Below are 27,656 nucleotides of genomic sequence, written 5' to 3'. Positions count from 1 at the left end.
ACTACTGCTTTTTAAATAGTTTTCTATATAAAAATGAAATTTTAACAATTGTACTCATCTGAATATCATGCAAAGGTCTGAAAAGGATATGGGGGTTTTTGTCTCTTTATGTAACCCTACATAAAGTCTCTTTATGTAACCCTAACCCTTTTATGTAAAGTACACTACACCCGATTGATGTGATTGCAAATTATAGCTATGTTACACTAGCATCAACAAAGCAGTAAATGTGCATATGACACCCCAGGTGTACTTTGATGATACTGCATTCAAAAGGCATGTGACTTTGGTAGAAGAAAAAACAGTCTGGTATATACAATTCCATGCTCAGTGTGTCTCTGTACAGTTTATTTTACAGGAGATGAGATGAGCACTGTGGTGCATATAAACTTGCAGAACAATATAGGAAAATACAGTTTAACCATATGAAATAGTTTTACAGTAAGACAAACATTATGTAGTGGAAATGCCTTCGATATTGAAGGACATGATCCATACTAACATAAAGTAGCTTCCACCAAACTCTGCCAGTTTACCCAAGCTGAAGATCTGTCCCTTAAATGCTTTCTGCATTGAACTTCTTCAGGTTGGTGATTCTTTCATGTACCTTTATGGAACAAACCTCATCCTATAATTTGCACAATGATGCAAGATTTACTGATTACCTAGACAGAGACTGCAGGATCCATAAACTATTTTAAGAGGTCTAGTCAGCCAAAATTTATGGAACGTTACAAAACTCTGGTTAAACATCTTTAAAAAGAAATTAGTAGTGGCGAGAGACATCTTTTCTAAAATTTTAGAATGTATTTAGCAAATTACACAAAAAGGACCAAACAAGCAACCATATTTTAGCAGAAAACTCTGTTATACTGTATGACTGGTAATCTGGCCTACCCTTGAATCCTTGCTGCCAGAATGTCTGCAAAACCGTTTGTTAGATTTTTCACTTGCCTTGGGCTGCTGGAAGAATGGAAATTAAAGAGAAGAAAACATTTGCCCAATAATAGAACCTGTTGTGTTATTTTTGTTGTGTTTTGTTTGTTTTTAAATTTCATTTTAATGAATAGAGGTTTCTGTCCCTAAGAGAGATTTTGTCATACTGTAGTAACAGAGTGGTAAATGGGTATCAAAATTCCTTATGTTGTTTTGAAAATCTCAGTCATCCCATCAAAACACTTCCAAAGGAACAAGGGATTTCAGGTCAAGCATTCCCAAATTCAAATGACTAAGACTGTCACATCATGCAGATGTGAGATCCCTGAAATCGCTGTTCAGCTTTGGACTTCCAGTACCAGAAAAAATGTTCCAAGCAACTGCTTTAAAGAAGAGTAAAGGTTTGTTTTTAAAAAATAGCATTACTTAAGCCCCAAATGCTACTTGAGTCAACTATATTTTATGCAGAATTCCCTGTTTATTCCCTACTGAGACCCCTATACTGAAACCATTATACCATTGTGTCAGAAGATTAAGTTAAAACTGTCTTTCAATGCAGTTAAGTCTAACATGGCTAACATTTTCTTCTCCATTTTCAGCACTATGATTTTATGATGCCTGTGTTAGACTGTAAATGATCAGTGATATAAAGGCAGGAATATGTAAATGTGAATGCCCTAAAAGAGTGCACAGTCCAGAACAAGGAGGAAGGGTTGAAATTCCTGCACAGATCTGTACATACTGGCTGCTCCTAAGTTCTGAAAATTTTTAGGGTCAATCTGTGTATTTTATATGGTTGTAGCATGTATAATTTAAAGAGGCACTTCAAGAGGAACAACTAGTTGAATTTTAGTAGGGTTGTGATACAAGCCATTATTCAGTTATTTATGAAAACAGTAGCTCTGAAAGACTATATATATTCAAAACTATAGTCTCGTCCACTCACTGAACCTGAATATAGCAGCTGAAAAGTATTTGTTCTTAATATCCACTGAGTTTGTCTCTTACAGTACACCTGAAACAGTTCAACTTAATGTAAGTTGAGGGAGTTAAATTTGAGTGTTTCAAATTTATATATATTTTTATGTAATTAGAATGCTATTATTGTAAGACAAATTTTATTGGTCTCTAAAAGATTTTGTCCATGTACAATTGCTAGAATCAGATGTTTCATTAGGCACAAAAGGTTTCTGTTTGAGAACACATGGGATTAGAAATTTAAGTTAAATTGTGCTATGTGTTGGTCCCTTCAAAAAAAATCTCCAGGGAGAAAAAATAAACTGTGACTTGCACAAAAAGGAGTCATTGCACTTCCAATCCTAGTGGCTGTTTAGAGAACTCCAAAACAAAACCCAAAACAACATCTCCAAAAAGCAAGCACTTACCAGCCTTGGAAAATATCCGGAAGTGTGAAGTTTGGTCAGCATATAAAAGCAAAAGAAATGTTCTATGAACATTCAAAATCAAAGAAGATCTTGAAAACTGGTGTATGTCAGTAATGAAGGAGTGGATGCAGTAACAATAAAGTTGAAGAAATTAAAATTGACAGATGCCCTCTTACATAAGATCTACTATGAGACAATGTAATGAATAATATTTATACAACAGTTCTTCTCAGGAAGACAAGGACTTGCTGATGTGAAAGATGACATCGTAATTATGTAAAAGAAAGACTGTTCTCCAAGCTCCTGGAGAATACCTGCAAACCAGGCTTGACACATTTCTGCCTGACTTACAGCCAGTTCAGTGCCGTGGCACAGGACATCATACTACTGCCAAATCCAAAAAACATTCTGCAGTCATCAGTGTGGTATTGCCACATATCAGTCTGCTGCTTGTACAATCATATGCTAGTCAGAGAGCCCTGTATCAAGGAAGAGATACAAGGCAACATTTTGTTACTGATTTTCATATGCTAAGCAAAAGTCAGTATGAGCCTTCTACTGGAACCATCAGGGTTCTGAGGGTGATGACTGCCTAGCATCAAGTCAAATTTCATTGGGGCAATTAAATATTTTACTATCTTATGTGTACACTTTTTACTTTGAATCTGCCTGTGACTATCGCTCACCTGGTTAAGAGGGACCTACAGGTTCCTCTGTAAAATGTCAGATGCCTCCACCATGCACAGAAGGATACCAGTCAGCTGCTCCTGAATATTGTACAGGGGGAATGCCCATACAGGAAGAATTATTCACAGCAATGCTTCAGAAACCACTATGTCTAGGACCTGATTCTTCTGTTTGAACATGTGCTGGATAGCAAAACACTTACAGACTTTACATAAGGCTCAGTGATCAGGAAAAAAGACATTGTTCTTGCAAAGTGGAAATATAAAGAGTGACCAGGACTGCTTCCAGGACATCAAACTCTTGACTCCCATCTCTAGGAATAGGCCCAGCAGGCTGCACTAGTGCAAAACAGCACACTGGCTATTACAAAATAGCAAATATTTTTTCTATTCAGAATGAAGCAATCAGTTGATCACACCAAGAAGCCACATCTACGCACTTCAGGGGCTCCTTCAAAGTGCTGGTTTGGATTTCTAAGGTGCTTCATAGTGAAGGACCCACCTGGATAAGCAATGCTCTTTCTCTCTCTCTCTCTGTGATAAAACAAACAGATGGTCAGAGCCACATTATCACTTATTTTGGGAATAGAATCGTTAGAGCAGTAACAGGAGAGCGGTAAGCTCTAGAGCCATGCTCCTACAATAGCTTATTACACACAGAGCTGTTGGGAACTGCATAGAGCAGCTAGGTCTCATACATGAAGTATTTGAGATACTCATTTCTTAATGTTTACCTCATTGAGAGACTGAGGAGAAAAAAAAAAAAAAAAAAGGAAGCTTGTGAATTTCTATTCAATACCCTTATTTTCAAAGTCTCTGGTATCACCTCTGTGTGCCCTGCTGACTTCCTAGAAACCTCTGCCAGCTAAATACTTCCAAAGAGCAGGTCAAAAGAGTGTACATTTCTGCATAAGGACTATGGAGGCTCACTTCCAGCAAACATTTAAAGAATGATGTAAAAAAAGGTACAAGTTTAAAGATGTTCTGAGAATGTATGAGTAATTATGACTGCTACCACCATGTAAAAGCTTCCTGTGAATGCTTTAAAGAAAATTCTTGTTCAGAGAATAAAATACAAGAAAATAAAGTGACTTGCAGGCAGGTGACTGTCCCAAAACAGCTACACTGGCTTGCATTGCATCATGGGGTATGATTCTATGGGGTTGCAAAATTAACAAAAAGCAGTTAATTCTGCAACAAGAAACTGAAGATACATAACGTTTAAAGAGAAACAGAGAACAAGTTTGCACATCACCTGCTATGCATGAAAGAACGAATGATTTCAATATATACTGTTACTGTGCAATATGGAAGAAATACAGCTACCCCACAGCAGCTCAAGTAGGACTGTAGAGGGAAAAAAGAGTTCCAAGAACATACGAAGAAGATAAGAAGGATTTCTGTATGTCTTTCAATGCTCTTATGATCTTTTAACATTAAAAAAAAAAATAAAATAAAAATTAAAGCCATCTCTAAAGATCTCCGTATCTAGTAATTACAGAATGGCTGAGGTTGAAAGGGACCTCCAGAGATCACTTAATCTGTTAGTTTAACAGCCCCCCTGTTGAACTTCATGAGGTTACCAACAATGCAACTCTCCAGCCTGTCCAGGTCCCTCTGAATGGCAGCACAGCCCTCTGGTATATCAGCTCCTCCTCCCAGTTTTGTGTCATCACTAATCTTCCTGAGGGTGCATTCTATTCCATCATCCAGGTCATTGATGAATAAATCCAGCAAGACTGGACCCAGTACAGACCCTGGGGGAACACTACTAGCTTACAGGCATCTAAGTAGACTCTGTACCGCTGATCACAATCCTCTGAGCTCTGCCATCCAGCCAGTTCTCAATTCACCTCACTGTCCACTCATTCATCCCACACTTCCTGAGCTTGCCTATGAGGATGTTATGGGAGACAGCGTTGAAAGCCTTGTTGAAGTCAAGGTAGACAACATCCACTACTCACCCCTCATCTACCCAGCCATTCTATCATAGAAGGCTTTCAGATTGGTTAAGCATGATTGCCCCTATCTGTTCCATTACCTTTCCTAGGATGGAGGTGAGGCTGACTGGCCTGTAGTTTCCTGTGTCCTCCTTCTTGCCCTTCTTCAAGACTGGAGTGACATTGACTGCTTGGGGCAGAATGGCTGGAAAACTTCCAGAGGAAAAGGACCTGGGGGCGTTGGTTGATGCTCACCTGAACGTGATAAGGCAGTGTGCCCAGGTGATCAAGAAAGCCAATGACATACTGGCTTGTATCAGGAATAGTGTAGCTCACACTGGTAATCGTCCCACTGTACCCTGCTCTGGTGAGGCTGCACCTCAGGTACAGTGTTCAGTTTTGGGCCCCTCACTACAAGAAGGACATCAAGGCCCTGGAGCATGTCCAGAGAAGGGCAACAAAGCTGGTGAAGGGCATGCAACACAAGTCCTGTGATTAGCAGCTGAGGAAACTGGGGCTGTTTAGTCAGGAGAAAAGGAGGCTTAAGGGCGAACTTGTTGTTCTCTCCAACTACCTGAAAGGAAGTTGTGGGGAGCTACGGGTCAGTTTCTTCTTGCAGATAACTAGTGATAGGACAAGAGGGAATGGCATCAAGTTGCGCTAGGGGAGGTTCAGGTTGGAAATTAGGAGACATTTCTTGTCAGGAAGAGTGGTCAGGCATTGGAAGGGGTTGCCCAGGGAGGTGGTGGAGTCACCATCCCTGAGGGTGTTTAAGGAAAGGCTGGATGTTATACTTAGGGTCATGGTCTAGTGAATAATATCAGTGGTTGGGGGATGGTTGCACCAGATGATCTCAGATGTCTTTTCCAACCTTAATGATACTATGATTGGTTTTCTTCCAGTCCTCAGACACCTCTCTTGTTCTCCATGACCTTTCAAAGATGACGGAGAGTAGCCTACCAGTGAAATAGCTTTCCTACAAGAGAACAACTGATGACTTACAGCACAAGTTCAACATATAGAAGTGACTAGCAAACAAGAGTTACGGATGTGCGTGAATCTGGAGCAGGTTGGAAATCTGAGAATTAGGCCTTTTTGAATCTTGCTCTATGAAAGCAACTGGAATCCTGCCAGTGATGGAGAGAGTGCACTTGGCCAATGTTGCAAATGACTCATTACTTTCAGCTCATTAACTCAAACAGAAATCAGCTAACAGCATTAGATCCAGAATCAATTCTGTTATGAAAAAAGTTAAAAAGAATACCTCAGAGAAAGACTTACAAAGACTTTCTATTGAGTTAACTGTACCAGAAGAATATACCTTAGAATATACAGGCAGACTAGTATAGACAATGAATAAAATGTAGGCATTCTGTACAGTAGCTGAAATTACAGTTGCAGAACACCTCACCTGTTCTAGCACCTGAGTCAGGACACCCATGGGATTCAAAGCCACCAGAGATCATAGAGCCCTCTAGCTCAGACAGAACTCAAAAGCTCTGCTTGAACTGGAGATCAATAGGGAACCAGAAGCTTGGCAGAATTATACAAGTACGTATGTGACAACATTGCTTAATCATAGAGAGGGAGCTATGCAGGAGGGGAAGGACTTCAAAACACAGGCAGCTTCAAAAAAAAAACAAAAAAAAAAAACAACAGAGCAAGTGGAGCTACCAGGTGAGAATCAGAGGCAAATTCCTGCTAATCGTGCTTCTTTAGGTAAAAGCAATCAATCCTAATCAAACACCCACCTTCTGCTCTGTGAACAGGGAACCATATGAAGATGCAAGACAGCATCAAACAATAAAAAACAGTCTGGTACCTATAGCAACTAGAACAGTAAAAACCTGTATGACATGTGTTGACCCATCTGCCAGAAAAACAAGATCACACCAGAGCTCAGGACCTCTGATGACAAGAGACTTTTTTTGCAACTCGATGATGAATAGAGCAATGCTGAAACTCCCAGAGTTATCTTGTTAAGAAACATGAGGGCAGGCAACCATACTTCCTTTCAAACATGCCACTACTACTTTAAAGATATAGGCTGTTCAGAAGCATAGGATCTCCATCAATCCCTGATTTGTAAGGTGTCACACTGTTCAAGATCCATCAGCCAGACAAGGTAATGGACCAAGTATCACTGATTCCACTCTGCAATGTGGTACCACAATGTAATATCATTCGTAAAAACATTCAAATTGTTTTCAAGCAACAGCAAAACTTCCCTAATGCTTCCATCAATAAAAAGATAAAATTCCTACTATATAGGAAATATTTCACTGAGTACAGAGCAGTTCCATGCTGGGTTTGCTGGGCCATCAAATGAACAACAGCCAGACGCAAGTGCACACCTCATATTATGCAAGAAAAACAAAAATACAGCCTCCAACAAAAGAATTATCATTCTATGCAGCTCACACTTTCCTGCAACATTTCAAACAGACCAACAAGTAGAAGTAGGAAAACTGCCTGGAAATAATTAAAAAAAAAAAAACAATGACAAAAAATAAGTAATCAGGAACTGCAACTGCGAATTGATAAAAGTTTAGAAGTGGAACCAAAATACATTTCAGCCCTCAGAGAAACATGTGCTAATGGACAGTATTTCCAGTTCAAAGCAGATAAAATAATAAACAACTGTGAAAAAAGGAGGAAAAATTAACTATAATTGGTAACAGAGTATTTCAGGTATTTATCAAGAATACCATTTAAAGTGTACAACTAGCTTGTTTGGTTTTGCAATCAAAACGTGATGAGATATCATCAAGACTGCTCATTTTAACTTGCAGTATGGCTTAGAATACAGGGGTTGACTTTAGACGCAGCTCTCAAGTGCACCAGTAAATTTTGGCCACTGAAGTTTTGAAAGTGGTTTGAATTTGTGGTTTAAAAAAAAAAAAAGTGCCTGTCCTCCAAAGTGCATGGTAGAAATAGGAAAAGTACAAATTGATATGCCAAAAAGAATCATATTGAGAACAGTGTGAATAAATAGGAAGACTGAAAAAGCCCTATCAGCACAAAACCTCCCTGTCCAAGAAGACTAAGAAGAGTTGAAGTAAAATGTGTGTAGTCTAACAGTTCAAAGACAGAGTGACACTTAGGCAAGCTATGGTTCAGGCATCAGCATGCTGGATGCTTCCAACACCGAGAATAAAATTGTAAATGCAGATTATGAAGTGTGTAACTGAAGGCCAGTATGGTAGGTGTCAGGTCTAACAATCAGCAACAACAGGAAGAGTGATCCAGGGAATGCAGCAGTCACAAAATCGCACCTGCCAATGTGCAAAGGTTTATAAAGGCTAAAAACACAACAGGGAAGGGTGTTGAAGAGACATTTACTATTGAAGATGGGAATGATTTGTAATATCCGATTTTTTAAGGTGAATAAAAGGCGATTCATTATTTTTCTATGAATCTATACAGGTAAAGAGGTGGTTGAAAAAAAGAAAAAGCTACTCTGTGAGAATGCAGCAGAATTCAGTTTGAAATGACAAGCCAGAAAAATAATCACTTGCAGCAATATTTTAAAAAGTATTTCAGATAAGACTTCTCTGCATCTCAGCTTGTGTTTGTAAAGGGGAAGATTGATTATCAGTGATCTAATCACAGCAGAGTAATTTAAATACTCTGAGACTGGTGAACAGAAGCTTAAAATAACAGCCAAATGGAAGACACAATTTTGGTATGGGGGAAAAGGGATGTTAATAATGAGATACAGTAGAGCAAAACCGTGGATCAAATGAGAAAGTATAGTTTGGGATACTGTAGCTAATACCACAATACACAATAAGGAAAGGCTATAGTGGTGAAAATCAAGGTTTCACAGAATCACAGAATGGTTAAGGCTAGCAGGGATCTCTGAAGGTCATCTGGTACAACTAACATGCTCAAAGCAGGGCCAGCCACAGCAGGTTGTCCAGGACCGTATCCAGGTGGCTTTTGAAGATCTCCAAGGAGGGAGACTCCAGAACCTCTCTGGGCAAATAGTTCAACCAGTTTCTGCTGGATATGAAAGTAAGAATCTTGAGTATAAAATGCTGAAATAATAGAATCATAGAATATCCTGAGTTGGAAGGGACCCATAAGGATCATCAAGTCCAACTCCTGGCACCACACAGGTCTACCCAAAAGTTTAGACCATGTGACTAAGTGCACAGTCCAAATGCTTCTTAAATTCAGATGGGCTTGGTGCAGTGACTACTTCACTGGGGAGCCTGTTCCAGTGTCCAACAACCCTCTCAATGAAGAACATATTCCTGATGTCTAGCCTAAACCTCCCCTGCCTCAGCTTGACACCATTCCCGCCAGTCCTATCACTGGTGATTAAGGAGAATAGATCAGCACTTGCCCCTCCACTTTTGGGCCCTCTAATATATTAACAGCAACACTGATCAATCAGTCAGAAATAACAACGGAAGAAGAAAATGAACACCTTTTAAAAAACAGTCTCTAAACTACCAACCACTGTGCCAAGAGCTGTGTTGAATTTTTGGTAAGGAAAAAACTGTGTTTAAATATATGATGATGCAGAAGTGCTGGGCATCTACAGCTACACTTAATGCAGTCTAGAATCACAGATACATGGTACCTTTGAAAATCAGGAACTAAAAAGATAAGTATAATTTAGCTACATGAACTTGTTAATTAAATATAGCTATGTCTCTGATATTCAACTGAAGGAACCAACAGAGGGCAATTTAAACTTGAATCCCAAACAAAATATTAGAGAGTTGTCTTTCAGAAGATACCGTAAGAAAACATCTTGCATATGCAGGGAAGATTTAGAGCATCTCATTTATTTCTTGGTATATAACTTCTTTCTGTCATTGAGCTAATGAGGTAGGTATAACACAATAAAGTCTTTCCTGGTAAATAACACTTTCAACTTTATCAATTGGCCTAGAACAGAAACAATGACAATAATGGGTTTATGTATCCCTGAGAGGGAGTATAAAACAGGAAGAACAAGAGTCCTCTCTATAGATATGGGGGAAAAGGGCCATGGTGGGAAACTGTGTTATATGAAATGTATTTGCACAACGTTGCTGCAAGATATGCAAGTCTTACAGATGGGGAAGCCAGAAAGTTAATTGACTTGCCTGTGGTCATGAAAGCAGTCAGTAACAGACCTGGGGTTCATGATTAGGGCTTCCTTGCCTCCTGCATCATGTTCTTTTACCTACTTGCTGGCCAGAGGAGACACTGCATTGTTGTTCTAACATAGTATATACGATAGTCATGCAAGGGATATAGCACAAAGTCACTTAAGAACAGAGTTCTCTCTGTACCAGAAAGCAGATTTCTTCTGGAAGCTGCGTGCAATTGAGAACCTTTGGTGGGAAATGCACACCTGTTTTCTTCACCTTGGAATGTTTGGTGTTTAAGGCTTAGTTAGCACAATGAAGACCATTTTAATGACTAAATGTAACAGAGATAGCCAGTACAGGCATAAATTACAAGGTGTCTGGTAGTGGAACAACCTTATCCATATGCTCTTCTGACCCCAAAAACATTACCCTGGTTAATTCACCACATACAACTATAAGAACAGTCTATATTTCCATGTCCACAGGTCGGATATCTCCAGTTTTGTGTTCTTTTACCCACAATTCCCTGTCTTTGGCAGGATCCACTTTCCGAAGCAACTGATCCACGAGCTCTACTGTCTGAAATAAACAAAACAAGAATCAAAATGTCAATGGTACATTTCAAGTGGATACAGTCATTGCTCTGAAGTGCAGAACTGCTTTGGGCATGCCTGCGTGGCATTTGCTGACAACTAAGTACTGCATGTACTTGAGGCCAGGGGACAACAGCCAGAATGGGAAGCCTTGTAAAATGAAGCAGAAAAGAGGCAGGCCTGCAGTGTCAGGCAGAGACAAGCTTCCTACACCAGGCACCATCCAGTCAGACTCTTGAATCTAGATCTGCAAGATATACCTTACAATAAACACAACCATGTAGTGCAGGTAAGCATACATTCTCTGTATTTAAATATTTGAAAACTAGACCTTTTTAAAATGAAAAATATACTCCCTCTCCCAACAGTGAAACCGTCTATTTACCATCTTTCATTGAAAAAAAAAACAAAAAAACGACCTTGAGGTATAGCATATGTTGCTGGGAGAGCTGGTAACAGCTCATGCTGCTCAAATGAAATTCAATACCCCAGCTAAAAGCTGTGATCCAGTAGTATGAAATGTAAGCAGGATCACGAAGTCTTGGGGAACAGGACTAGAGGGTTGCACTATAGTACTGCTGCAAACTTAATCTGACAACATACACTACTTCCACATCTCCTTTTGGTATCAAGTTAGTCAGATCAGGATAGGGACCATTCAGCTCAGATGAAATGCTGTAAAGACCAAAGGGATTAAACAAAAAGCAGACTTACACTTTGGTTGAACATGTCTGTCTCATGCCGCAGCTGTGTATACTGACAAAGATGCTGCCGAATCATCTCCACCCTTTCAACTTCTAGTCTCTCAAGCTCCTGAAGAGGAAAAAAAAAAAAATCAAGTCCACATTTTTCTTGGAAGCTGATCTGGAAGGCCCGTCCTCCCAACTGATGACATACAAAAGGTTGCCAGTCAGTGCAATACAGCCCCAGGGTCATGCTTGGGAACTGAATTCTGAGATTGCCCCTGAATTGCAAAGAAGAGACAGCAAGCAACAGAAGTCACTTCGGCCTTAGCCAAAGGACAGAAAAGAAGTGTAAAATCTTGCATTGTACTGTTTTCAGGGATACTGCAAGCCAAGAGGGAATCTGTTTCCTGCAAGAAGCTTTGCATGTTTGTTGAAGTTAGCTTTGGTGATTCCTTGGGGAACCAGGAGACTCTGTCAAGGTATATGACTCAGAGGGCCTATCTTCTTTCTAACCAGACACCTGATAGCAGTTTTATCTGTTCACTAGATGATGGGTTAGGACAAATCTCCACCTTGCCCAGCTGACAGCAAGAATCATAGAACACCCTGAGTTGGAAGGGACCCATAAGGATGGGTCCAACTCCTGGCACCACACAGGTCTACCCAAAAGTTTAGACCATGTGACTAAGTGTACAGTCCAAATGCTTCTTAAATTCAGATGGGCTTGGTGCAGTGACTACTTCACTGGGGAGCCTTTTGCAGTGTGCAACCACCCTCTCGGTGAAGAACGTCTTCCTGATGTCTAGCCTAAACCTCCCCTGCCTCAGCTTGACACCATTCCCGCCAGTCCTATCACTGGTTATTAAGGAGAAAAGATCGGCACCTGCCCCTCCACTCCTCCTCATGAGGAAGTTGTAGACCACGATGAGGTCTCCCCTCAGCCTTCTCATCTCCAGGCTGAACACTCCAAGTGATCTCAGTTGCTCCTCGTACATCCCCTCCCCTCTAGGCCCTTCACCATCTTAGTCACCCTCCTCTGGACACTCTCCAACAGTTTTACATCCTTTCTGTACTGTGGTACCCAGAACTGCACACAGTACTCGAGGTGAGGCCGCACCAGCACAGAGCAGAGCGGGACAATCACTTCCCTCGACCAACTAGCGATGCTGTGCTTGATGCACCCCAGGATATGGTTGGCTCTGCTGGCTGCCAGGGCACATTGCTGGCTCATATTCAACTTGCTGTCAACCACAACCCCCAGATCCCTCTTGGTGGGGCTGCTCTCCAGTGTCTCGTCGCTGAGTCTGTATGTATAGCCAGGGTTACCCTGTCCCTGGTGCAGGACCTAGCACTTGCTCTTGTAAGCCCAGCAATGCTTTAGTTGAAAAGACGGGTGATTTCTAACTTTCCTGTTGATTTTTTTTTTCTGCCTCCCTCTTCTCTGAAGGACAGCTAGGACTAGGGAGGGCAGTATGCCTCCTGGATTCTGATACTGTTCTGTGTGTCAAAATCTGCATTTAGTCCTTTCCTTGGCCATCTGAGTGGGAGTCGTAGAACCAGCATGTCACAGAAGTTTATCTCTAAGGATACAAACTGAAATGGGCTTAACACTCCCCTCTGATGTATTACTAGAAAGTTCTGCATCCACAGGGACATCAGTGAGGTAAATCTTTAAACCAAAATTGCATTCAGAGAGCATTTCTGATGTCTGCTTTTTGGGCACCATGGTGAGTGCAACCTCAGCATATAGAAGCAGGCAGGCTGCTTCATTGCCTTCACTGTGCTTACTGCTATTTATTAGATGTCTTGTGGGAAACAAATCCCTGATTATAGCACGAAAATCTCAGATGGCTCACTATCTGCCTGGGGAATAAGAAGAGCAAAGAAGCTCATGGTATGCACAGGACTGAAAAACTGATCTATTGCTGTTGCTGGCTGACGTACTGAGCTTATGGAAAAAAGTGGGCCAGTTTGAACTCAGACTCCCTTACTGAGGGCACATGTTACGTGGGACCAAGAAACAGAACCCATTGTCCTAATGCTGATGAGCATGTGATACAAAGAACGTGCATTGTATGTGTAACACAAACTTCCTGAAAGAAGGCACACAAGGAAACACAAATCTTCAAACTCTGACTCTCTTGACTTTGTGTTGTATATGAACGGATCGGATGCAGATTGTTTTTGAATTTAGATCTTACATCGATTATACCGAGACATATATTCAAATGTTTCTCAGCTTCCATTTCACAACAAACCAACCTACTGTGCAGGCTATAGACTATGACAAAAGCACTTGAGTTGTACTGATTCCCCTGAAACAAATATGCAACTTACATATGGCCACACCTCTGGCACTTATCAGTGAGAAAACACCAGTGCAGATAAGAGGAGGATCAGATCCATTACATACGGGAACTGCCAATTTTTCCTCTCTTGTTCTGCTTTTGAGAATATATCTGCCTCCTGGATTTCCATGCCCCATCTGCCTTTATTTATTTAGTGCACATTAAATACTGTACTGACACACGTCTAAATGCTGAGCAATTGACTCTGCTTCTTATTAGGAGGAGTTTGAAGTTTTGTGTTTGTCCAGTGAGGAAAATACCCACAGAAGATATTTTCATTTCCCACTTTTGAAAGTAACTGGCTGTCATTCAGAAGGGCTCTAAGGAATGGCATGAGGGAGGAGCCCTAAAGCCAACGTATCCATATTTCAAGGAATACAGCACATCAAAGCTAGAAGAGTATCTTTCTGTGCTAGTGACTAACCCTGAAGGCATATGCCCTTAGGGTGAATACTGTGAGCCGTGTTAGCATCAGAGAATAAGAAAAGTAAGAAATTAAACGATATCTCTACTGAGCCAGCAATACTTATGAAGAGAGTTTAAAATCATAGAAACAAAAATTCGTTAATTTATAAATGGATTCAGTGATTTAATGTGTGTCTTTCCATTTATTCCTTGCTCATTACTTCATCCTTCCTGGGGACAATTCCAGCATTCCCACCCATAAGCAGCTCTGAACTGGTTTAGAGTCTTCTGCAATGAAACAATTTATTTTCCCTTACCTCAAATGACATGTTTTTCTTAGAACTGAGAACACAAGATACCACAGGAGATTTATCACCTAATTCTCACAATGCTTTTCCCTGTAACTAGCTAAGTAATCAATGTTGCAAGTTATTAAAAGCTATTACAACTTTGCAATGCTATATAAACTTAAGATACTACACAGAGTTACATACCAGAGTGGTGGTCACCATTTCCTCAAACCACTTGGACTGTGCTTGGTTATAAAGATCCACACAACGCATCAGATCATCTCCTGAAAAAGTTCACAACAGCAGCACTTTAGTCCTCTCTAGCCAGTATTATGAAGCTTAAAAGAAAGTTGTAATTCATGTATTGTATACAGATCAAAATGTTTTGACGGTCAGTCCTGGCAGAGCTGAACACAATTGTTAGTTGGTATTTGTTAAGCACAATAAAAACAATTTGAACAAAACGTATGTAATTGATGTCTGTTTAAAGATCAGGTGATTGGGGTGAGAAACCGTGAAGGAGAAAGAGAAGATTTTAAAATGAAAATATGAACACTAAGCAATATTTTATATAATGACCAGAACTATGAAAGATAGCTACTTCAGTTAAATTAAAGCTGGTAATAGAAAGTTATATATATAAAAAAAATTAAAATGGGAAATCATAATATTGAGTTAGGGAGCTGCTGCAGGATAGCAACTCTGTAGTTCAGACTGCATTCTAAAACGGGTTTAAAATAGGAGAGAAGCATCAGGCTCAAGCTTTCTGAGATCAAGGGAAGCTTTTTTGCAGCAACCTCAACTGAGCTACACGCTCTCATATTCTTCTTCTGAAGATGCATAATTGCAATCTGTCTCTGGCTTCCTCTCTTGTTCAGGTCAATAATCACACCTTTTTGTGTTACTTGAAATTTTCTCCACTGTAGAGCTCTGCTCTGACAAAGAGGGTAAAGTGGGTGGCATGTTTGAGATTACCATTTTCTGACTAGTGTAATATCTTTCTTCTTTAAATGAGGCTGTTACTCCTCCACTAATCGTTGTAATGTCTTGGTCCACAGTTCAAGTTCAAATTCATACAGTTCTTTTAGGAATAAAAAGATTTTTATACAGAAACCAGGGAAGAACTGAGCTTTAAGAACAGGACTACATAGACCAGGAAAGTGTCAAAGAAGTAAATGCATCTGAAAATTTGAGCCTTATGGACTTAAAAGTTGCTGTGGAAACCAAAGTCTATAAAAACAAATGAACAAACCAGCCACATAGGATTCAGGGCTTGAAGTTTGGCAATATACTTATCTGCCCAGACAGGGGACGCCTAGGCTGACATGAAAACTGTGACCTAGCAGCTCCCACACTCCAGAAGACTCTGTAGGTATCAGACTCCAGATATTCTCCACCCACCTGCATGAATCTGAGTCACTATACAGCCAGAAACATGAAAGTCGTAGAACATATGACATGGAAAAAGCAACATCACTTATCAGTAAGTGGTGTGATTATAGAAAGGGTATGGTTTGAAGTAGTATCTAGAAGTCTCTAGTCCTAGTGCAGCAGGCCTAATTTCAAAGCTAGATCATTAATGCTGCTGCTGCATACACGTACATCCCAAGCACCCCAGAAAGGCTGCTGGGTAGCAATAACTGTGGGGATAAGGCCAGTCCTCCCCCTTCCACACACTGTAACAGTGGCACGGTCTGGGAGAGTGATGGGGGAACTCAAGCCCAAACTCTTGGTTACTCCCTCCTTATGTTCATCTCTCCTTTGCTTGTTTGGTAAATAACTATTACAAACAATTTCTGAAGACCCAAGTGAACAGAGTGGTTGTGAATTTGCAGAGAGACAGAAAAAGAACATTTATCAAGGAGTCTCCTGTCACTAACACAGCATTTGTTTCTCCTCAGATGGCTGCCTACACACACAGTCAAACTGCAAATGACTCTCACCAGCGTCCTCAGAACCCAGACAAGCCAAGAGAAGCCTTAGAGTCTTAAAACTGTTAAGGACCACTCTACCAAGGGATAGACCTATGAAAGGATGAACCACAGAAGCCCTAGTTAAAACATATTTTTATCAAAGGCACGAACCGGGATGCACATGGATCCCATGAAAGCGATTTGACTCTATAAAACACATGTACAAATCATATCGAGTAGTTTTGTCTTCACTACAGTATAACACATGCTACAATATTCTCAGTATTCCTTAAATCATTTTAATCACTGAGTAACAGGAAAAATAGACAAAAAGTTCACTTTCAATGAAAAAGGCAGTGTAACAGGCACCCACATGGCTGTGGGTGACTGTGACTTAGGGAATAACCAAGGAAGGAACTACAATTTAAGGAAGAAACATCCTCAGTTGAGCAAAAATCTGTAACTACCTTTGGCACGAACTTCAGACAAGTGAAAAAATCAAATGCTGTCCCCCAAACAACTATAAATAGGATTGGTCATATGGGCCTTAATTTTGCCAGTACTTGTGGTGTATGCAATGGTTACCTGAAGAACTTCAAAAGAGAAGAAAAATCTATGAAGATAATAGCAAAGACTGATAAGGTTTGTCCCATTAGAGAAACAAGAACCATGTGTAGACACCACTTGGAAGACAAACCTCCAGAACTTGAGCTGCATATGAATCAGAAAAGGCTAAGGTCCTTTCTGTGAGAGAACAGAGGCTGGTACCACCTAGTTCTCTTTCATTGCAGTAATAAATGGCACTGAGCCATGAAAAATTAACAGTAAGTTTAAAAGTTAAGATTGTACTTAGCTTGAACTGTAAGCAGTGCTATGTTTCAGCCAGAAGTTCAGAAGAACTCAGGATACAGGGTGGGCCACACTACCTCCATACCCTGTACGTGATATGTGGAGAGGAAGCCTGTAGTTTGCCTGCCCCTCTGAGAGCTCCTGGGGCTAAAAGTGCTTTGGTAAGGTATTTGAACATACCTGAAAGTGTGAATTTGCAGATCCACAATCACACCAAGAAAAGCCCCGAACTCCTTGCTTGCCATCTGGATCCCCAAGCTGGTAAGAAGATTCAGACTCCTTCTTGCTTGCTCCCTCTGGGCCCATAAAACTTGCCTTCATGATTGCACACTAACTCAGCCTCAACAAAAGTGATGCAGAGCAATCTATCTTATCCCAGAACACCCCATAGTTTGCTTACGCTTCCTTGTGGATGGGCAACTATATGTTTATATCCCTGACTTGAGAGAGCCTAAACAGGTCTGCTGCATTCTGGACAAGCACCTGCCTGCTACCTGAATGGCAAGAGGTCCTCCTCTGGCAGATTTTCAACTGAACTAAATACAACCTGAGTAAGTTACAAGCATGTCAGGAAAACCCTAAGGAATTTAAAAACAGAGACCTCAGGTACGAGACAGGCATCTCGCTGTCTCAGCAACATCAACATCAAGCCACAATACAGATGTTTCTGTCTGAAATCTGAAGCATATATGCAGGTTAAATAAGTTTACTGGACCCTAATTGCATCTCAAAATCACTTCAGGCTACTACAAATTTCTTCGGATCTGACTTTTCAAGTTTTTGTTATCCTAGCACACCTTTAGAAAACAAGTATAATTCACTCTTCTTTTTGGCCAGTTACTGTAATCAGCCATCATTTTCTGATGTCTGACTTAGAAAAACCTGGCTTAGTTTTTTCTTTGAAGAGAATTCTCCTCTTCAGAGGATTTAAAACCAAACATATCTGTACCATGCTTCACATTGACTTCATAGCTGCAATCTTAAAAAAAAAAGAATGCAGATGGACAGGCAGTTCTGTCCCAATTTTTCCTGCCACAAGCTTCTTGGTGGCTTTCCTGGTGCAGCACTTACCTCCTGATGGCTCACAGTCACAGGTACTTACCTGCCTGAGTGGACTTCCGCCTTGCCTTTTTAATTTCCTCTTCTGTCTTGTTGCTGAGCTTCACCTCCAGCTGCTGTGTTTTTGCTTCCAGATCCTTCTGTCTCTCTGTCAAGGCCTTCCGGGCCTTGGATTAATTAAAGAAGATCACATGTTTTTACAGGAAAAGAGCTTCCAGCTGCTTTCAGACATCTATGACTTTTTCATACAAATGTGTCAGTAAGAAGTCAGGTTTCTAACCCAGTTTTTCAAGTACAAGGATTCAAGTTCCTAGGACACCATGTGGTGTTCAAAGAAGTGCCTTATTAGAATTTTTCACTGACTGTCTGGACTCTCCATAGGTTTCTGCCTATCTGCCTTACTGTACAAAAAGCATCATCAGACAGTCATGTTCTTTAGTAACTTTCTCATTATTTCTGGAACAAAAGGGAGCTGTAGCTTCTTCCAACTTTGTTAACCAGTATCACCAAGATACTTCTTCCACTTACTTCTCTCCTTAGGATCTGACTTGTTGAAAGAATTTCAAGTACACTGTAGAATTTATTGTCAACTACCCTCTGGTTTCAATATATATTTATCAGAAACTTTAACAATATGTAATCTTAGACTTATTTTAGAAAAACTAGTTCAGGCTCATGACTACAGCAGTTCATAACACAGAAATCAATAACCTGAGACCTGTTTACAACTGATAATTTAAATTACCTTACTTTAAAGTTCTTCAGGCTTTTAAAACCTGATTTATCGGTATAATTACTGAAATTATACAGGCAAATTAGTGAAGTGTCTGAATTATAATTACCATATATGCATGCTGTCACCCCATTTGGTGAGGCTGCCTAAATATATTTAAAAATAAAATAATAATAATAAAAAAAAGCTTTGTCCAGACTATTTCACTTGTTATAAAATAGGTCTTATTCTTTCTCCAGCATCTAAAACTAAATTTGGATAATCATATGTTGTTAGCACCACAGAGTTTTCCTGTAACTTACAATGCTTTTGAGGTGTTACTTGAATTTTTCAATTCACTTATAGACAGTGTTCTTAGCTCGGTAGGTCGAAAGGTGGAGCTGCAGGAAAGTAATATGGTGGGAAGCTGTGTGCTTCAGGCAAAAAGCATACACAGCTTTTTCTCTTTTTTTTTTTCCCTCTCAAGACTTCTGTTTCTGATTCATTCTTTTCAATATCCTACCAAGGATTGTGTTTCTATGCAGATGTGATGGTAAGTAACTAAGAATTTTACAGAAAAATGCATTCCGTGCATAAATAGTCTAATAATCTTGTATATCCTGCCACATTTCTGCCCCTGAGCAAACTTTCTCATGTGCACTCTGGTCCTTAATGGAAATCCAAACAACCTCCTGGATTAACAGAGAGAGACATTTTCCTCTCCAGGTCATACCCAACAGTATACTGGTTGAGGATACTGTAACAAACAGTCACACCATTTGGGGTAAGTGTCTTGGCAGCTGAGCCACAGTTATCTGTTTCCTGCCAGCTACCAAAAAGACAGAACTATTTGTAGACAAAACTTTCTGTTAATCATGACCTCAGCTACTACTGGATGGTCATATTAAAACAGTCCCTGAAACCAGGGTGCTGCTGTTTGCTGTGAGGCACATAAAACTGGAACTAGGAGAAGGTTTGCAAATTATTGTGCCAGGTTTAAGGCTACCCTTCCTTGGCCATCTGCTTCTGGCCATTGTACAAGAGGATATTGAGCCATGTAAGCTTTTAGCCTGACCCTGTTCTAGCTGTTCTAGTGCAATGCCTTTAAGATTTTGTGGGCAATACATGTAACTTCTTGATGCACATGAGCCAAGAGTATTTTCATCAAATGTATTAGAAATATATTATCCCAAATTGGAAAGGAGATGATGCAAGAAAAAGTTACTTCGGCAGTAACACAACAGCACTGTCTGCAGCACCCACTTTCCCAAAACACCAAACTATGCTTGCAGCCCAACAAAGAATAAACAACTGCAGAAAGCACTCAGCAGAAATCTGTGGTTTCTCATAGTGAAACAGAAACTTTCCACTTGCAGTTGTTTTTCTGTCCCAGACAGCATTATCTTATAAACTTTCCAGTTTCTATTCCCACCTTTTCAACTGCTGCATAGCGGCTGGCCAGCTGCTTCCTTAAGTCTGCAATATGGTGGTCACACTTCTTCATGTCTTTCTTAAAGTTCTCTCTGAAGTTGAGCAGGGGTTTCTCTACCTCACTCTGAAGCTGAAAAAGAAAACACAAGGAAGAAATGGTGGTAATGAGGAGCTGGGCAGTAATTCCTGGCTCTTCTGCTGAGAAGAGCTCAGGACAGAGTGAACAATACAAACGCTGCAGACACAGGCAGCGTTCTACTGTAACACTTCTTGTACCCAAGACAACTTGGAGTGATGCTACTGCAAACATCAGCTCCTCACAAGACACCTCTGCTAAGTGAATATTTACTGAAGGAAGCAGAAAGGCTGAAGTTTTGTCTTCCTCCCCTGTTACATTGTATCTCTCTTCTTAGAGGTAAGATCAAACTTCAGACGATTATCACAGTACTGAGGTGCTCCAATTCTGACCTAACTGATGCAACTTACCTCCCAGAAAGTACACAAGTAAAACTTGCTAAACCTGACTGCAGTAAGGTTACTCAACACATTGAAGTTACACACCTGCATTTCTTGTACAATTTAAACAGATGCATTAAAGATATATTTTATTTATTTATGCTAAATATAAGGGAGCCTAGCTAAACTCCTCTAAATAATGGCAAGAAATCACTGTGAAATGGACTCAGGAAGACTTCCTGTGTGACTGCAATTACTTATCTCTTACAATCAGGACTTTGTAGTCAGTAATACTCAACTCTGACAGAGTCTGTATCCCACTGCTCTTTGACTTCTTGGAAATGCACTCTGAAGGGACAAAGATATTTCAGAAGCAACCCACTACTTTTTTCTATTGTCCCTTCAATGTAGATGCTGGGCTCTTTCAACACAAGTGAGTCTATAATCACCTCACATGGCCCACAGTGGCGCAGTATTAAACAGTCCCCGAAACGAAGTATTTTTAGCCTTTCTGCAGTGCTATTTTAATGGAGAAGGAAACTTCCTTCATTCAAGCTCAGTAAAGCCTTTCAGTGGGGAGATTCTACAAAGACAGCCAAAGCCTCACAGCACATCCTGGAGAAGTTAGTTAAGCTAGGCTTGATAACGCAGGTGGAGACCAGCACCAAGGTGATACAGTATCGCCTACAACTACACAAAGTTCAGCTGCAAAGGTAAAAGACAAATTATTCTTTGTAGGGCCAGGCAACGTCACAACTAACAATGGCCATAAATCGATCTTAGGAAGGTTGAGGTTGAATATCATTCAAGAAAAATATCACAAGAATGGTAGTGGGGCACTGGAACAGGCTGAACAGAGATGTTTTGAAATTTCTGTCTTTAGGGATATTCAAGACATTGCTAGACAAAGATGTAGCTGACTTGATCCACTACGGGTGATAGGCCAGCTCTCACTGGGAAGCTGGACTAGAAAACTCTAGATGCTATTTTTATGACACTCTCCTCAGGATGACCCCAGACAAGCTTATAGAGATCTGTACAACCATGCTGAACCACAAAGTTGTGAGAGGCTCTCTCAATATCGAGGTACAAACCTATAGCTGTGCCAGAAGCATTCCCAGTGCTCAATGAAAATAAGAAATGGCACAGAGAGAAGTTCAGGATAGCTTCTGTGAACTCCAGAGGCAATGTATCACAATTGACAGAGATGCCTGTTTTCAAACAAGCTAAGCTCTCTGAGAGCCCTTCAGATTCCCCCATCAATAAATGGATTAACCTGGGTAAACAACCCCAAGATGAGTTAATTATCCTCAGTAAGAGAGATGGCAGCTTGACTTGTCTGACCTAAGCAGGCATTGCTGTAAAGACCCTCATAAAACTGCCCAGAGCTAGAGACCCCAAACAGGAGTACATTTCAGTGGTAGTTCTCCTTGCCCAACAAAAAGTAAAGACATTTGTTTATTTTATGCATTTTATAATGGGACTGGAAATTTTGAGATCCTTAAAAAAAATGGGAAATGCATGACCAAGAGGCCCAAAATGTGAACAAATCAGCTTTCTCCATTTTTGTGTGCAGGAAGTCACAGAGGCTTTTCAGCGATGGCTGTCATCTTCCTTCTAGCATCTTAATTGTCCTACTTGAACTTCCATCTTGCAAAGCCATAGCACAAGCTATCACATAGATTGACTGAGGCTTTTAGGTGTTGCATTATAGTTTACCATATTTTTTCTTTTTTGTTAGAATATCTTGCTAAAAGACTTTATAATGCATGCAGTGGATGAAAACCAAACAAAAAAAAAAAACATGAACTAGTTTCCTAAGATGATGAGAATTAAAGCATTACTGTATATAGACAAAACTGACACCTATCACTAAATGGGTAAGATGCTACAAAGAACTTGAAATCTCAAAACGTTTGCTAGAAGAAGTTATCAGGTATAGGGCAGATACTGCGCCACCAAGGGAGAGACTTAAGCAGTAACACGTAGTGCACCACCCAGGGTACACTTCTTCCCATTGGAAATAAATTCAGTAGGCCAACAGGGAGCAAAAAGTATTTCACAAATTACAACCTTGAAGTTGAAGTTTGAAGCAGAGCAGTGGATTACTAAGGCAGCAGCTGGTTGCCTGAGTAACATCTGCATAATCACTTACAAACACTGCAGAGCTATAATTTTCCTCTAGAACATGGCTGTCGTGCTTAGATATCTGCATCTATATTGAACATGATCACCCACAGAGGTTAACATAATGTAACAGGATGCAAGAATATGTCACATGGTAGGAAAAAAACAGCTGAAATACAGTTATTTGTACAAGAAATCTCCCTGGGCATCATTTGAAAGAAGATCTAAAAATAACACTAAGTTTAAATTCTCGCCACATTTTTAAGAAACACTAATAACATGAAGAGGTCAGAATCCTGTTTTTCTTCCTTGCAGACAGATGCAATAGATTCTTGTGAGAAACCTTTTTTTTTTTTTTACATTTCTCCCTCTACAGAAGTAATCTGTACAAGCTCTAGGAAATTTTACTTAAACAGGCTGGAACTTTGATAACTAATTGAATAACCTTTAGAATCTTTTTTTTTTTTTTTTAATGAAAAACTAAGGCTAGAAGTGTTTTAGCTTACTTATCAGGTGGATTAAATGAGCTATGATTTTGGCAGGAAAAAATGGACAGTTTCAAAAAGCTCATTCACCAGCTTTTTAGTTCTTCAGAATTTGTACCATATGCATTAAGTATTTTCCCTACTAGAGATACACACACTGAAGGGGACACTCATCAATTACAGGGCAAATATTTTTGCAAAAGGAAGAACGAATAATTTACCTTAGAAGAAAATTTGAGATGAACCTCTGCTTCATCAGCAAGACTCTTCTTTAGCTGAGCCCAAGCCTCTCCCAGTGTGCTGAAAAAAACCACAGTGCAACAATGATCAGTGTCCTGTTTTCTGCATATCCTCACAGCAAAATTAATCATACAGCTTCATATGACATACCAAAGCTTTGTAGCATATCATGCTCTGCAAAATCATGGAAAAGTGAAAGCAGAAATCTGAAAAGATAACTGATCTTTGTGACCAAGGAAGAACTGTATTTGGACTGTATGTGAAAGATCTGTGAAATCGGTATTCATAATGATGATTTGCAGACATGCCAGTCTCTTTAAGCAAGATACTCCACTATCTTATCCTTCCCATAACAAGATTTCTTTTTTAATACTTAACATAGAAATATAGAATCATTAAGGTTGGAAAAGACCTAAGATCTTCACTAATGAAGTTTTTCCATTGCCTTTTCTGTTTTATATCTTAGATTTGATGAATTGGTTATATCACTTCTCTGTGGAGAAGTATTTGAAAACTACTGGGTCTCTCTCTCCACCTTCTTTATCCTTTAGACAAGTTATTTTCCAGACAATGGTCCTCTAGACCATCTCCAGCAGCCTAGATTCCTCTTAATGTGTCGTAACAAAAAATACATTGACTTCCAGCAGAGGTCTTCCAATCACTAAATTGGTAATAGAATATTTTGAATATTTTCTATCAGACACTCTTTCTTTTGCATATCTCAGTACGATTGCTTTTTCAGACAACAGCATGAAGTTCTTGATGAATAAGCTTGTGATTCACTATAACCAGATCCTTCTCCCACAAACTGTTATGTAACTGTATCTTCCACATTATGTGAAAGTATAAAAACTTGGTACTTTGTCCTTACTGAAATGCCTCTCAGTTTCTCTCAGTTAATTTCTCTAATTTTCCAAAATTACTCTGAACTACGATCTTTTCTTCAAATTTTACATCATCCCTCGTAGCTTTGTCTCATCATCTCTGATTTCAATAAACCAATTCTTTCTTCTATGATAGGTCATTAACGAAAATATGGAAAAAAGAATCTGGGCTTGGGACAAACCCTGTGGACTGTCACTCCACAGCTACTTTCTGTTTGTAAGTAGCGAATAGGATTTCATACCTAGTTTTGCACCTCAGCCTTTATTTAGCCCACATTTTAATTGCCTGCCTACAAGAATCTCTCGTCAAAAGCTACAGTAAATTAAGAGCTATGATGCTGACTCCTTCTTCCACATGGCCTGTTATTCTGTCACTGCAGGGACTTCGGTTGGTTTGGCACAGTTTCTTCTGTATCCACCCAAAATAACTGCTCATCATTTTGTTTTCCATTAAGTGCTTCTAAGTGCTAAGTCTAAGTCTAAGTGCTTGACTGCTTATTCAATCATTTTCTTGAGGTTATATAAAGCCAACTGATCTACAATCTCCCATCTCCTCTCTATCCCATAAACCTCTTTCCAGAGACAGTCATATTTGCCTCTTCTTGGTAGCCTAAAAAAATGTTTCATCAGCAATTTCAAATTAACGATCTGTAATCTCTGTCATTGCTCCTCTAAGTTGAGTCAAGCATGGTGCCCACTGCAGCTGAACACTGAGAATGCTTCACTTACGTAAGTGCACCCAACTCTTCTCCTTCCCTAGTTAAACCCCAAGTCCCCTCCCATTGTCTATTTGTTACTGGCATTAGGTATTTGAGCTGCATAATGGTAGTTGATCTATTAAAATAAAGAAGGCATTTCAGCATCTAAGCATCTTCTGTATCTCTTAACCAACTACAATGAGTTAAATGACTGTGGATTTTATTACTTTATGTGCCTATGCAACTGCACTATACTCACAGCAGCTTGGCCAGAATGATCACACCAACACAGATTAACGCTACTCCTCACCCTCACATCCCATTCACAAAAGATGGTGGGAGCTATTACCACCAGAGGAGGGTAGAGGATCCTGGAATAGAGCCCATATTTTAAGTTAATTCCATAGACGGCTGGACAGCAAAGGTAAAAAATGCTCTGTGGAGTATTACAGCAGCAGAAACTGTCATGTTCACAGAGCAGTTCATGAGGTCCCCTGACTCACACCTTTTCAAGAATGAGGGGGAGACCCTGATGAATGTGTATTTTGAGAATGCTGGGTTTAAATCCCATGTTTCACTCCTTCAAGTCCTCTTGTTTGCTGGTATTCCTCCCTCACTTTATAAAATGGAAATTTTCCCCTTTCTGTTTCTCACCAGTTCCCAGGATCTTCTCTTTCTAGACCTAACCATGATGGCCAGCACAGCACCAAGAGAAGAAATTCCAGGAGGACTTGTTTCCGTTCCCTCATCTTGCCACCCTTCCAGGTAAAGCACCACCAAGCAGTGTTCCTGGCTCCCTAAAGGGAGCTTTGAGCACTGCCAGGGGTGCTCTGTTCCTCACCCCCTTCAATTCCCTACTTTAACATTTTTAAACTTCAGTTCTCATTCCCTCTCTCTTTTCATCTCCTGTCTCCTGCTTCTTCTTCCCCTTCTCCTGCTTTCTCTTGCCTTCCACCTCTCTCCTGTTGAGGGTAGTAGATAGTACAAGGAGGATGTGGAAGAAAGCAGTGTTAGCTTTGTTAGGAGCCGGTTGACACCTGCCCCTAAAAGAGAAAGAACAGAAACCATGGTCAGTGCCATGGTCGGTGCTTTTTTGTCCTTGGCTATTGGAAGTAGTGCAAACAAGCCATGAAGCCTCACTCCTAGAAGAAACACACTGTGTCTGAACTAGGGTGAGCATAGTTATTTCCAGCCTTGGCTTTCAGTACTTAGAGGGCTTACATTGGAATAGACACAGCTAACTATTTTAATCTTTCAAGAGTACTATCTTTTTTCATTATTACCAAAGAATTGCAATCCAGCCTAAGTGCATTGTCTTTTATCTATCTATAACTTCCAAAGTTATACTGTGGTTTGTTCTGCAGCCTTTGCTACTGAAGGAAGCACTGGTGCCAGAGAAACCTCACTGTATTTCTCACCAAGGCCTCTTTGATCCTTCCGTTTTCTGCAGTGAACATGCTTTCAGCAGTATATATATGTTTATATATTACATATATTCCTCCATATTCAAATTAATTTAGCATGTATACATGCTAATACCTAGAGGAACTACTGCTGGTTTAAACATGGATAGCATTAAACACACCAGTGGAAATGTAAGGTTCTATATAGGTATTCCTAAAAATTTGTCATGAATATCTTCAAAAGAAAAATACTCCAAAGCAATTCTGTCTTCCCCAACACAACTGGGATGCTAAGCTAGATAAACCTCTACTGAATAAGAGAGTTCAGGAAAAATGCATGTTCCTGTGTGGGAGGAATGACTTATGTTAGAAATTCTCATCTTCTACAAAAGTCACAGAGACAAACTTACCCTTCTTCCTGAGCAGCCAAGGAGTTCTGAGACAGTTTGGACAGATTTTTAGCATATTCCTCCTCAATTTTTATCCTACACAGAGAGAAAGAAAATACAAAGACAGCAGTAAGCAAGCATTAATACAGAAACTGCCACACATAATTTAAGGAAAATCTCTGCATTTCAAGGAATCTTGTAACAGGAATTTTCCTTGCAGTCTTCAGCACTAGTCTCAGGATCCCTCTCTCCCCCCTTTCATATGCTAAATATACAGCAGCAAGAGCAGATATATGCAGGACACCATACATGATGAAAAGAGAAAAATCTACAGTTCTGGAGTGCAAATCACAAGGAGAAAGTTTTTCCGTCGCATAACATGGACTGTCTGCAAAACTGGGCTCACTTGCAAAGCATGTGTTTCAGTGAGCTGCTAAACATGAGGCTACACATCACTGAAGCAAAGGTGAGGGAGCGCAGCTACACAAAAAAAATTTATGTGAGCAATGCCACATCACTGATAATCAGGCTTGACTCAATCAGAATCACAGACAGACAGAATCACAGACAGAATTTCTAGGTTGGAAGAGACCTCAAGATCATCGAGTCCAACCTCTGACCGAACGCTAACAGTCCCCACTAAACCATATC

The 27,656-nt window shown here is 40.1% G+C and overlaps 1 protein-coding gene across 7 annotated transcripts in view; it reads right to left on the bottom strand.

The window, feature by feature from the left end:
- Nucleotides 1-327: 327 nt before the first annotated feature.
- GAS7 (growth arrest specific 7) overlaps nt 328-27,656 on the bottom strand; it is a 114,322-nt gene continuing 86,993 nt past the window's right edge. For all 7 annotated transcript variants that reach the window (XM_072025807.1, XM_072025808.1, XM_038165382.2 and 4 more), the window contains 7 exons: nt 27,027-27,101; nt 23,613-23,691; nt 20,325-20,453; nt 18,224-18,347; nt 14,564-14,643; nt 11,345-11,443; nt 328-10,616 (listed from right to left, as the gene is read on the bottom strand). In XM_072025807.1, coding sequence (XP_071881908.1) covers nt 10,503-10,616; nt 11,345-11,443; nt 14,564-14,643; nt 18,224-18,347; nt 20,325-20,453; nt 23,613-23,691; nt 27,027-27,101 — 700 coding nt within the window. In that variant the 3' untranslated portion in view covers nt 328-10,502. The remainder of the gene's footprint in view (nt 10,617-11,344; nt 11,444-14,563; nt 14,644-18,223; nt 18,348-20,324; nt 20,454-23,612; nt 23,692-27,026; nt 27,102-27,656) is intronic.

This window comes from Anas platyrhynchos, chromosome 19, assembly GCF_047663525.1.
Source record: "Anas platyrhynchos isolate ZD024472 breed Pekin duck chromosome 19, IASCAAS_PekinDuck_T2T, whole genome shotgun sequence".
NCBI classification, from domain to species: Eukaryota; Metazoa; Chordata; class Aves; order Anseriformes; family Anatidae; genus Anas; species Anas platyrhynchos.
This window is presented reverse-complemented; position numbering and strand designations above follow the sequence as displayed.